Source organism: Pungitius pungitius, unplaced genomic scaffold (genome assembly GCF_949316345.1).
Source record: "Pungitius pungitius unplaced genomic scaffold, fPunPun2.1 scaffold_74, whole genome shotgun sequence".
NCBI lineage: Eukaryota > Metazoa > Chordata > Actinopteri > Perciformes > Gasterosteidae > Pungitius > Pungitius pungitius.
This window is the reverse complement of record NW_026909801.1, coordinates 46,130-59,748: the sequence shown is the minus strand read 5'-3', so window position 1 is coordinate 59,748 and position 13,619 is coordinate 46,130. Positions and strand designations below refer to the sequence as shown.

At 48.4% G+C, this 13,619-nt stretch overlaps 1 protein-coding gene across 1 annotated transcript in view; it reads left to right on the top strand.

The window, feature by feature from the left end:
• The first annotated feature begins 1,396 nt into the window (after positions 1 to 1,396).
• The window catches only part of znf385d (zinc finger protein 385D), a 38,224-nt gene continuing 26,001 nt past the window's right edge, over positions 1,397 to 13,619 (top strand). Inside the window, exon 1 of the mRNA XM_062560311.1 lies at positions 1,397 to 1,534. Within this exon, the coding sequence (XP_062416295.1) occupies positions 1,415 to 1,534 (120 nt within the window). The 5' untranslated portion in view covers positions 1,397 to 1,414. The remainder of the gene's footprint in view (positions 1,535 to 13,619) is intronic.

Genomic DNA, 13,619 nt, shown 5'->3' with positions numbered 1-13,619 from the left:
GAAGGACCCGTCAGACCGAGGTGACACGTCAGATCTCCCCCCCCCCCCCCCCCCCCCCCCATCAAACAAACCCACCGCTCACCTTGTCAATCTCCATCCCGCTGCAGACTAATCCCCCCACGTCAGGGGCCTGAGGAGAGGGAGGTTTGAGTGGCCTGTTTTGACTTTTTATTGGGGGGGGGGGGGGGGGTGGGGGGGGGAAGAGTGCCTTCGGGCTGACGTCAGGCCGGCCCCGCCGAGGGAGAACGACGCGCGTCCAAGGCGCGTGTTCTTCTTCCAACAGATGGCAGCGCTCCGGCGACTGGATGGGGGGTGGGGGGGGACAGAAGGGTGAGGGGGGGGGGGGGGTTGCAGGTAAGTCTGCGGTTGTTCACTCTTCTCTGTACTGCCCCGGGGGCCCGAGGGGTGGGGGGGGGACTCGTTCCTGATTGGCCAACAGTTCCACTGTTGTTTAATGCGCGGCGATAAAAACATTTTTTTTTTTTTAAATCATCCCTCTGGTTCTCATTACCGCTTTGCCAAATGTCTTCACAATTCCCGGTGTTTTTTTATCCCACAGTGTTGAAATCAGCCTCGTGCTGTTTCCAAGGGGCGGGTTTTTTGCGCTGGCGAGGTCGCGCACATGACAATAAAAGTGAAGTGTTTACTGGTGGTTGCCCTGGAGATGCTGAGGACCAGGCGCTCCAAAGGCCGCCGTCGTCCCGCGACCCCGTTCGAGGGCGCATTACCAGGATGAAAACATCTGGGGGGGGTTTTTTGGGGAGGGATGAACAGTCAGTGGTCCCCTGAACGTGCAGCTTGTTCTCAGAGCATAATGTGTTGTTTTTCAACTCGTGGTTGTGACCGTTTCTGCAGACATATTTTTTGAGGAGCTAGAAGCAGCCTTGGAGCTTCGCAGGTGTTTGGTTGAGACGAAACTTGTGAATGGGTTTGGCCCTGGATCAAAGGGCCCTGGAGTAAGGGTTTTGGAGGTGGGGAGGGGGGGGGGGGGGGCATTTGGCACATTTGCCTCCCCCCCCACACACACACATTAATCTGAACTTTTACAATCCGACTAGAAGCTGGACCTTGAATGAGATGATTTCGTTACAAACCCCCCCAAATGTGAGACAGGAAATGAATTTGCATGATAAAACAAATAAGGGGGATTTGGGGGATTTCCATGCTATTTACATTTTTTTTCTCGAAAAGTTGTTTTCACTCCCGACATTAATTTAAATCAAATTAACTCCTTCTGGAACTGATGTAGAGGAGGTTAAATATTTACATAGAGGCACTAACAGACACTTCGTGGTGCACACCAAACAAACCCCCTGAAGGTTCACTCGGATCGAAGCTGAAAAGATCAACATGTTGCCTTTGCATCCCCCCCCCCCTCCCCCCTCCCGCAGGTAACACATGTCAAAATGGCCTCATGCCCACCTTGATGCGCCCCGCCCTGCCGGCCGTCCAGACCTCGCTGGGCATGAAGCAGTTCCTCCCGTTTCCGTTGGATACGGCCTCAGCGGTGAGCCTCTTCCCCGGATTCAGCGCGGTGAGTCGCATCCTCGTTTCAACCCCGCTTGAGTTCATGCATCGGCCCGGTTTTAAAATGTATACACAAAATAGAGTCCCTCCTGCAGTGACCCTTTCAAACATCCACTTGAAATGTTTCGAATCTCCAGTGCTTTGATAAATGTAAGGAATCTGTTGACACTGCACTTCAGAGGAGGACGTCTCTCTGTGGGAGAGATGTGGGATTTTTTTTTTAATGGAAGCATTAGTCATCGCATCTCATTTCTCTTTTAGAACGTTTTTTTTTTTTTTTGTTTAAAAGCAACACAGGCCCAAACGGGGAAAGCCAAGTAATTATTTTACACTCCTGACAGTTTGCATTTTCAACTGTATGTGTGGAGATCTATAGGCTCTCACATCAAAACTCATCGAGTGGAAGCAGGTTATTCCCCTTTGGGGAATTTGGCTCCTGAGTAGGACGTACCTCCTTGTTAATATCCACATCTGTTTTTTATTTGGCTCCAACCAGAAGCATTTATTAGATACATGAGACATATTTTAAGGCAGACAACGCCGAACGTTAGTTGGCATTCTACTCGTCTAGAACACGATGTGTTTGAAATGTGCAGTAAGTGCTTCGAATGCCTCTTTGAAAAGCTCCATCACAGTAACGGTAAAAAAAGGGCCTTTCAGCGAATCCTCCGCGAGGTCCTGGGAGCGATGCAATTTGGGGGGGGGAAACGTGCTCCGCGTTGCATTTTGTCATTTGCAATGCGGCGTTCAACGATGGGTTCTTCTCAGATTGCAACACGTCGTGCACCGTCCGGAGGAAGCAACGGTTCCACTGCAGAGATGTTGCAAATCATTGGACTGCGCTCTTATACACCACCGGTCTGTGTTGCAGTATAAGTCGACCTCAAAAAACATTGGATGATGATGATGATGATGATGATGATTTCTGGGGAAGATCTTAACTGTCCAAGGGTGCTCTCCATCACCAATCCTGTCTGATGTGGGCCGAGTCATTATTTAAAACTTTACTAATTAACGTTTCTGTCACGATATGTCTCAAGATGTGTTCTTCTTTTACCACAAAATCTGATCTTACAAAGCCACAAAGGCTGAAGTGACTGACAGAAACCACGTTTTGGATGATTGATTTTGGTCGTTCAACGTAAAAAACGTCTGAATGTGAGGATCAAACCGATCGTCTGTAAGAACCGGGCCTTTTTTCAGCATTTACTGACAGACAAACCATTCATAAATTGATTAATACAGAATAAAAAAAATCAGCAGATACGTTAGAACAGTGGTTCTCAACCGGTCAACTGGTCCATCACCTCTTAATGACAAATCGAGGAACATTCTCAACTTCTCAAATTTATTCAAAATCAATCATTTTATATTCAGGATGTTTAATTAGCCTAAAAACCCAATGTCTCCCCCTTATCAGAATAGTTTGACCCAACCTGGCACACGCTGCTGAAAACATGGACGGACGAGCCGGCAAAAAAAAAACGACACTCCGCTGCATTCAGCTGCATTATAAAATCAATAATTCAAAATATATATCTATTTTTTTCTAATTTTTTTTCCCCCACGCAAAGGCCTGCGACCCACTAAAAACGGGTCCGTGACCCACTAGTGGGTCGCGACCCGCCAGTTGAGAATCTCTGCATTAGAGAATCCAAATCGTGACGTTTATACATCATAACACTCCCCGTTCTTTGTAAATATATCGCTGCACCGCAGCTTTACTGTTTATCCGTTACGCCGACGTGGGCCTTTTAAACAACTCTCTTAGAGCTCATTGTTTTTTAAACAGACGTGTCGTGTTTCAGAGGCTCCCTCTTTAATCGACCCTCTCTGCAGCATCAGGACCCGGTGGTAAGAGCTTCCTGAGAGGCTACACACACACACACACACACACACACACACACCTTTATTGGATTTGCAATCGGTGAGGTGATGCTTTTTGAACGTGCACTTACGGGAGCCGGACTCACGTGCACGCTGGTAATGATCTATTGATCTTATTTTTTTTTTTTTTTGAAAGTGGAAAGTAATTTTGAGGAGGCACGCGGGCCTCGGCGAGGTCATCGAAAAACAAAATGCACTGACTGTTAAAAGAAGAAAAAACCCAGACGGATAAAAGCCGATCGTTTTTTTTTTGTTTTTTTTCTTCTTCTTCTTCTTCTTCATTTTTCTTTTCCAAGTGTCTTTCTATTGAATTACAAGGACATCTCCACATAAATCACGCGGAAAGAGAAAAGCCGTAATATGGCACACAGCTGGGTAACAGTGAGCAAAAAGAAACAAATTAAAGGGAGAGCGCGAATCCCCGATAACGTGACGTTTCACCGAGGAGGTTCAGCGTCCCGTCTAATCTCCACTCCACTCTGCAGATAATCAGCAAAACACCGCGAGGCCTCCGAGGGTTGCAAAGCAGACACTAAATTAACCCGAAATAATCACTCGCTCCCCCCCCCGAGATCCCCTTGATCGCCAGGCCCGAGCGTCGAAGGGAAAAGGTTCTTCTCTTCTTTTGACAGACGTCAAAACGAGGCGGAGGTCTCCTCGGGGTCTCCTCAGCCGTCGCTGGCTTCCAGGGTTTGAAGTGATGAGATGTCAGATCCTGTCCTGGATTCAAGTTATTTAGTTGAGGAAAAGGTAAAAAAAAAAAAAAAAAAAGCAAATTCTATTTAAAGCAACAGACGCAGAAGAAGGGTTTTGTTTGATTGGCTCATCTCTTGTTGGACGTAAAACATGTAATATACAAGGACTTGCTTTTACATTTTCCTTTTCAGACGTAGAGGCTGCTGCGTCATCTTAAGTGACTTTCTGTGCTTTAACTCAAAATGCAGTCTATTAGAAGACGTGGGTCTCTGGTTGTAAATGGAGGACAGGAACCCGGCACGGGAAGCGGCGGATTTTTCGGTGATTTTTGCAGACGGAGCCGGAGTCGGTTTCCGCCCGAAACTCCCACTGACGGCGCTCTCTTTAAATCCGCGGGAGATGAGGTCAGATCCCCTTCATGTGCCTCCGGGGGGGGGGGGGGGTGCCTCCGTAAACATTTACGCCCCCCCTCCCCCTTATTAAAAAAAAAAAAAAAAAGATAGCACACGTCAAATAGCCCTATAGATTTCTTCCATTAACCTAGAAACAACACACTTGAACCCGAGAGCACTCGCAATAATGGCTGCGTGTCCACATCTGCATGTAATGGCTCTAATGGCACAGAACACTGACACAACCAGGGGGGGCGTTAGCCGGAGGGGAAGAGAGGACGTTTTTTTTTGTTTTTTTTATCTCTCTCTTTCTGTCTTTTGTCCCTCGTCGGCCTCTTAATTCCCCCGAAATGTAACAGAAAAATGCGCTTTGGGGGCAAAAAAAAAAAGCCCCCCCCTTGCGTGTAACTACATGTTCCCATTAGACGTGCGCCACACCTGTACGCAGCATGTTGGCAGAACGCACCTGTGCGTCGCTAGAAAGGAAACCTAAAAGAGGGAAAGTTCAAAGGCGGAACTGAGAAAAATATCTCAAGCATACTACGTTTCACACAATGTGTACTGAGGGAATAAGTCAGGTTTGAATTAGCAAACATTTTCTCTTTCATACATTTTAAGACTTAATTCTGTAGCGCGGCCGTCGTCCCCTGCTGGACATTAACGGAATGCGGGTTTAAGACACTTTTCATACCCAGAGGTCGCTGCCTGACCCTTAACCCCATAAAGGCTGTTGACTGATGTCATAAAGACTTATTCTTCACATTGCTTGTTGTTTTTAAATGAATTTTGCCTCATAAATGCTCACGCAAAAAATATCCCGCTTTGTACATATGGCGCTGTAAGGTCGACATTTTTACCATTCAAGGTGCAATTAAATCCTTCAGCTCACGTGACATGCCTGCACGTGACCCAAGTCCTTTTGACACCCCTTTCGACCTGAAACGTGCCGTGTGTGTCGGGATGTGTTGCATCTCACCGTTAAATGAAACTTCCCCTGAAGCGTTCAGTCCGGAGTATAAAAATAAAAAAAAACAGAAAGTGAGCTTTGCCGAACTTTTGTGATGGCTTCGCAACCTTTGAATTGATTTGATCGTGGAGGTTGGAATAGAGATTGCCACCCTGAAGGATAGATAGCGAGGAGTAACCTGGGGTGGTGGGTTAGGGGCGTGAAGGGAGGGGGGGAATTGGTGTGTAATGAAAGTGAAAAGTGGGAACGGGTGGGTTTTTTTTCTCCGTCTAACGGAGTGGAGAAGGTGTGTGTGTGTGTGTGTGTGTGTGTGTGTGTTGGGGTCGCCTCTGCCTCTGGCCCTGGAAATAAGATCCATCTTTGCCCCGCAGCTTACATTCGTCTTGGAAAACAACACAAAACACCAATTGCCCCCTGTAGAGTAATCACGATTTATCGATTCCCGCGTGCAGATCTGCCCACACCGAGGGAGGGGGGGAGGGGGGGGGGGGAATTGCTTTGTAGTCGCCGACACGTGTGCACCCACGACAGCACCTCAGCCCACTCCGCTACACCCTCGCTGCGTCAGCATCAACGATGGAAATGTGCACAAAGCGCGAAGGAAAGCGAGAGCACTTCTCTGGGTCCTGGTAGTGAGAATCCCATTTGTTCTTTAGGTCTTAGTGTAACGGGCCGATCCATAAGTCCTTTCTCTTCTGCGGATCTTGGTATCGTTTCGCCGGCTTTTGGGAGAAATGGTTGAGCTTTGCAGGCGAATGCAGACCGACCCTCCGGGCTCAATGTTGAAGTTTCGGGGGCTCTCTCATGTCACCGTCACTTTCAACTGTCACTCAAAAGTCTTCAAATCCATTATTTATCAAAGACGTTTTAACTGACCCTTAAAACCCTACTGTCATAGTGGCTGCTGTGAGATTTTGCCTATTTTGGCCGGAATTGATAAATGACGCAATGTGAAAATAAGGCAACCGTAAGTTTCCGATGGATCAGGTGACATGACTGTAGTCATCTGTTGTCAAGTTGCTTTTCCTCTCAGCCCTATGAAGCATTTTAACATCTTATTCTTTTGATTTTACGGCACTCAACTCATCCGCCAGATGTTTTTGGTTGATTCCTTTTTCCCCGTGTAGTTGGACGTCGTTAAAAGGATGTTAATCAAAAGACATGGATTCTCGATGGTAGAACTAAGACCAGAAATCGCCAGCACCCTGAAAGCCAGTAGAGGCTTCGTGTCGTCGCAGCTCGTCTTGATGTGATGATTCTCTCTCTCTCCGTGTCAGGTGGAATGCAGTGATAATATCGGGGGGGGGATTCTCCACAGGCGGCGTGTCTCGTCCTCCTTGTCTTGTCTTGAGTGACCCAGCAGGGCACGCTGACGACTCCTGTGAAATGTCAGCCTAAGTGTGATCACCTGTGGACCAAAGGGGGCGTGAGTCTGACGGCAGGGGGGTGTATTGGTTTCAGGGCTCTCTCTCTCTCTCTCTCTCTCTCTCTCTCTCAGCGCCACAACACCGGCGATGTTGATGTGCGGGGGGGGGGGAGATTGATCTGTTTTCGCTTATTCGAAGGCGTTGCTGCGTGTGCTCGGGGTTTTCTTTGAAGGGATTGGAAAAATGTGTCGGGCCTCAAATGCCCACCTGCTCGTCTTGGAACAGGGAGCACTGCTCCGTTTGAGAAATTCAAGGAGGTGTGTAGCGGTTAGAGTTAAAGGCCGAGGACCAAAAATGTGGGATTTCATACCATGCGCCGTAGTTAGAGAGAAAGGAAAGAAGTGAAAGTGAATTAAAGCCTTGATTCACATCCGCGGATGCAAGGGTCCCCTGTTGACCCTTTGCTAAGTCCCGGCCCTTCAACGCGGACTGGCCAATCGTTAGCAGAGTCTGTAACAGAGTCTTTTTCTCTCAAACCTCTTCATGTTTTTTTTTTGTTTTTTTTAGAGCTACATCCTGTTTATTCAGCTAGTGACAGCGCGGATCCGACTGCTTGACTAAGTAGCGCCAGGGGGCGGAGCTTAATGAAGGATTTACGAAGTATTTTTTTCAAATTACTTCCCACTTTCTCTAATCCTTCAGTATCCTTTTATTATGAAAAGCGGCTCGGTTTTAAAACATTTGACCTCGAATCAAACTAAGATGGGAAAATGACTTTCTGATGCCACATGGCCAACAACACAAGACATGAAGGTTGTCAACTATTGTTAAAGATCACAATGGGATACGAGATGAAATCGGGAAGGTTCAGTTTCACAAATTCTTAAGAAAGAGCAGGAGTCTGATGCTACTCTGGCAGAGAAGCTCTGGTTTGCTTTACCCCATTGAGGCTTTTTGCTCAAGCGGAAATTGCCTCCAGGAATTGTTTTGTATCAACAGATCACAATTTGCACGTTGCCAACACATGAAACCCGAGCACTTGTTACCCTTAAAAAAGACAGCTGTGCTGAGCCCGATCCCCCCCTGGATCCCCCCCCCACAGTTATCCTCCTCCACCGCTGTGGAAACACAACCAGCTGGGCTGTGGGTGCGAGCAGTTTGCACCTGCAACACAATTCCTCCCGTAATGAAAAACACACCAGTCCCGTGGGGGGAGGAGGAAGGGGGGGCGGGGGGGGGGGGGGGGTCTCTTTGCACGAGAGTGACTGAATCAACGTTCCGGGGCGGACACGCGGTCCTGTGAGGTCTTCATACACGCCCCGTTTGTCTTCACCGATACTTCGCCCTGGGAATTTGATTCTCTCTAACAGTGTGTTTCTTTTTGTGAACTTACAGAAATGTGTCCCCCCCCCCCTTCCTGCAGTGAAATGCCATAACTGTCCTTAAGTATGTTTAACGGAATAAATGTGATGTGGTGGAATTCCTGCCCCGGCTGTGAAAGTGAAGCAAGAGAAGAAAAGCCGGATTAGATGGTGTTTTTTTTTCTTCTCTCCGACGGCATCGATTTTAGGCAAAATCCAATCGATGGCCACACTCGTCGGGCTCCTCTCGCATTTACCGGAGCACGGGCCTTGTTTGATATTCATGGTGGAATATTGTAGAGACGATAGATCGTTTAATATTAGCTTTCATTGAACCCTGTCACGAGCACTCGGGTGGAATGATGGATTAGAAGTGATCCTGCGAGGGGGGAATTTAGCAAAAAACACGATCGAACTCCATCCTTTTTGAGCTCCCCCCTTCCGCGCATGTTGATGTGCACGCAGAAAAACTTTCAAAGTCCTATTCTGGAACTTTTAACGGGTCCATGATAACTATGTTTTGATGAAGCTTTTGCTTCGCTTTCTTTGTATTCCACTCTGTTTTTGTTACCTGAAGAACGTCAGGGGATTCGTCGTGTCAATCAAACAATGCTCCAACCACTCTGTACTGAGTGTGTCCGCCTGTGTGCCACACACAATCGATGTGTAATCCATTTAAGTGTGAGCCATACAACGGTGTTAAATGTGCACGCTTTGCATGGATTTTCACAGCTGGAAGGTGTCATTTGCACGGTGGAGTGATGCCGTTTCACCTTTCTGCTCGACGTACTAAATTATAGGGGCATTTCCACTCCGAGGACGCTTTGTTTCACCGACACGAGAGGTGAAAGAGAAGCTTTGAGTGCGCGGTTTGTTGCAAACCGTAATCAAGCTCATTGTTTAGCGCGGGCATTCGGATTGCGTCCTTTTTGTTCAGTAACTGTGACGGATTTCATGTTTTTGTCAAAGAAACGTATTCAAAAAAAGGGAAACTTGCATTAACAATCCCGTCTTGATAAAAATCTGTAACGCAGACACCAAATGTCCGTGTTGGGAACTTTTCGTTTATCCCTGTTTTTGGAGGGGCGGTGTAAAGGCAACGCTGACCCATGAGACCTTTTAATGAGAATTTTTTTTTTGAGGGTGAGTAGTGAGAGGACTGTGACACTTTGAGGTTTACGGGAGGATGCTGTTACATTGTTGTCTTTCATCTCAGCTGGACAGGGAGCGGAGGGGGGGGGAAGGGAGGCGTTAGAGTGGCTGCCAAATGCCCCTTGAGGGACCTCTCCCAGTTCAATATTTCATCGTGATAGGTCCCGCGGTGGTGTGAGAGGGGTCGGCGCAGCGGCGGAGAGCAATGGGAGAGAGCGCGGAGGGAACGTCATTCAGGTGGTGAGAAGCACTGGATCCGTGGGAGACGGTTGCAAAAGGGAGCAGAGGAAGGGAAGGGAAGGGAAGGGAAGGGAAGGGAAGGGAAGGGAAGGGAAGGGAAGTGGAAACGTGAGCTGCTGCCTGGAGGAGTCAGTCGGGCCTCCGGAAATTATTTTCCAAATGCAACGAAACTGTTGTCTATGTTTAGTGGGGAAGCAATTCTCTCGGATCGGGTCCGTCCCCCGTGATGCCTCAGGTTTCTGTCGGTGGGTGTGGACCGAAAGTTAAAAAAACGAGCATCTTGTCCTGGGAGACAGTACACGCATAAACAACGAGAGAAGCGCCTCCAGAGCAAAGAGAGTGCAACCATCGACCCTCCCTCCCTACAATAAAACATCCATTCGGCCCAAGCAACACCCCCCCTTTTTTATTCATCTCTTCACCTACATTTGGTAATTTTATTCCTCAATCGCCATCCCTGAGCCACCTTGCGCCACCGAAGAAATGACAAATGGCAGCATTGTCTTCCTTGTGTGTCTGTTTGAGTCTTTACACCCACAGCTGAAAAACAAGGAACAATTGACTCAGTTTCATCTCATCTAACTGGGTCGGTTTTCGGGGGAACCTTTTAGTCTAAAATCTGACAAAATCACAGAATAACTTTGATCATTGATCATCGGCTGGGGGGGGGGGGGGGTTAATTGGGAGACGCATAGAGGGGAGGATTACTTTTGACAGGTCATTCATCCCACTTTGGTTAATATCAGGCGAGGCTGGCGCCCCGTGAATGGAGCATTTACGCCTCAGCAGCGGAGCCGCCGCCGCCCCCCCCCCCCAGCTTATACTGGGGCCAGTACAAACACGTCAGGCCTCAGTCAAACACACGCATCAACGTGGAGTCCACTGTGTGCAACGCAGCCGTCTGTTGGACGGGGGTCGGCACACAGAGATTAGCCTTCAAAGGGCCATCGCCCTGAAACTGACCTCCACATCATTTTAGATGCATTTCACGGAATTATTTTTTTAATTGTTTGTTGTTTCGCAAAAAATATTGACATTTTAGAAATGCAAAGCGATGCAAAATAAGAAGCTAATTTGCACTCCTCGTCTAATTGCTCTATTCCTGAATTATTCCTTAAGGCTTGGCTTGTCACCAGGGAGAGGTCGTGGGCCACAGGTTAGTCGAAAGAAACACCATCGAGGTGATGGATCAAAAAAAGCTTTGTCACCTCATTTAGCAAAATGTTAATAAGCTTTTTTTCAGGTGAAAACGTGTTTCTCTTTTAGTCCAGAAGATGAATCGGTTCCTCCTTTCAGTGATTTTTTTCATGGAGAGCAGATGTACACCCTTAAGATATTCTGATCGCTAATTTGTTTGTCCACTTAAATTATGCATATATGTTCATACATGCATAATAAAGAGCTATGGGCCACATTTGATGGAAAACCAACACTGGGCGTGTTGCTTGATGAATAACAACAAACAACACACTGGTTTGACTGCTTTGTTCATGTAAACAAACATTAATCAGCCTCAATAATGAATCATTTTCAGATTGGGATTCCTGAACCAGCTTGTGTCACTTTTTGGAGGTAGTGTTTATATTCCTTCTGTGGATTAAAAAACATTTATATATATATATATATATATCATTCTTTTAAAAAGTCTCATCACGCAGTAGAGTAATGAAAACGTTCATTGTGCAGTAAATACGAGTCTCACTGCTCCTTCAAAGGCTTTTTAATCTCCTCAGAAGGCGACCGAATTAAACCAAAATGTCACGTAATAGATTATTCGACCCGTTATTGTGTATTTGAATGCCAACTTGTTTGTGTGACACTTAACTCCTTCTGTCGCCCCGAAGCCCGACATCAGTGACGCCCGGCGCCTGCCGTGACCTTAAGAGATAACGCCCAGCGTGTGTTTCCGTCTCCTTTATCTCGACCGCCGCCTCGGCGCCCATCACTGTCTCGTCCTGTCACATTATCCGGGGGGGGGGGGGGGAGGGGGGGCGGCGGCGGCCGTGCTGAACTTTGAGACGGACGGGCCTTCAGTGGCTGTCAGGTGGTATCCAGGCAAATGACCCGCTCATTCCCGCCCGCCGGACGGGAGAGACGCGTGAGATGTGGGGGGAGGGGGGGGGGAGGAGGGGGAGGAGGGTTCATTTATGCTGTTACATTTCATCAATTTCTCTCGGGAGTCAAGCGATTACAACCAACCTTTAAAAAGTGATAAAAATCTGATCTGATTTCAAACTTCCAGGAAGGCATCAAACCAACTGAAAGAGAAAACATTAAAAAAAAGGTCACTATGACACCTGCTATTAGTTTGAACGCACCATATGTGTACCTGTCAATCACAGAAAGCCCGCCCTAAAGCATACTCATCAAAATGAAGATCATGCTGTATTAAAGAACACCTGAAACTAGAGATTGAGAATAAGCTCATGTTTATAGTGTGCTCTCTAAAACTAATACAATCGATTATCTTTTTGCAACCAGAGGTGCTCCCCCCCCCCACCCAGTAGAGAGAAGGCTTTCACTCCATGTGTAAGACCCTAAACCCTCTGCCTATGACTGCCACTGCTTTTTGGACAATGTGAAGGATGCTCATGCGAGTGCATGACCTGCTCAACGCCACCGCAGGAGACGCCTCCCTTCCTCTAATTGCGGATTAGCCGCTTTCGCTGTCTCCTCTCTGATGGCGTGCGCTGGCTGCGCGCGGCTCCCCCGGCCTCAGGCTGCTCCGAGGCAGAAAGCTCATCAGGATGATTGACATCTGTTAGTCCTGCTGGACCTCAGACAACAGAGGGGGGTGGGGGGGGGCTGGAAATGGGCATATTAGCGCTTAAGGAAAGTGCTTTTGAAAGATGACACTGAGTTCACTGCGCACTGCTTCCAAAATATGGGCCACGTGGGATGTGCTTTGGCGGGAGAAGGAGGGGGGGGGGGGGGGGCGGCGGCGGCGGCTGGCTCTGACACGTGCGACAGCGCCGTCCCTCGGGCGGGCGTGGCCCACGTGGAGTGCGTGTGGCTCCGCGGGTGGCTGATGGGGGGGGGGGGAGGGCTCGGGGGAATAACACGTCGTCCCTGGCACCACAGCTGCACTCTGCAGACGGAAGGGGGGTGGGGTGGGGGGGGTGGGGGGGACACACATCGTGTTTCTGTGCGAGGAGGGGAACCCGAACGCTGCGCATCAGGGGGATTTCTTCTCAATGATACATGGAAAGAGGTGGGGGGGGGTATTTTCAGGGGCTGTGAATTGTGGGTAAATTAGCCCCGCCAAGAATAGCTCAAAGGGATGAATTCAGGCCGAGAACTTTCATTCCACTTTATACCCCAGGTGATTAATGACTTTGCCACGCACTTAAATCTCCCGTGATGGTTTCGCGGGGTCGTGCCACGTCTTGTGGCCTCATCGCCACGGATTCATTTCACGGCACGTCTGTCCCGGAGTGACGGTGAAATAACATGTTTTCAGCCCAGCGCGTGTTTCTAGCAAGAGGTCATCGGCTCTATATCGTGGCCCAGATGTTTTTAACTGGCGTAAGCTTTCCCAGAGCTCCGGGCCCCCTGGTTTCCCAGCAGGCTGCAGCGCGTCTGCTGCTCTGCTATGGTGTGTTTTTTTTTTTTTTTTTACCCCCTCTGCCAGCGAGCCGAGCCGACTCGATGTGTCATCCTCCCTTCCCAAAGACTCGGGTGAGACTACGGAGGTTGAGTGTTGCGTAACCCTTTCTTTTCTCATCCAATTTGGCAACAAAGTGTGTCAGGGCACAGGCAGAAGAGCGTCCTCTCCCCCGGTAATGCGATGCAGACGGGGGGGTTGCGGGGGGGGGGTTAGGTCTTCTGACATTTCGCTGCAAAATCGTATCTGAGCAAGTGGGAGTTATTTGCTTCTGCCTCCCTGACTCTGCCTACACGTTGCAGTGTGCTGTGTTGCATAATGGTGATTGAGCATAACACAGCGACGATATATGGAGAGGTATAAACTCTTAATAGCAGCCGGTCAACTAGTTTAGTTCGTGACATGAGCTAAATACTCTGCCGCGTA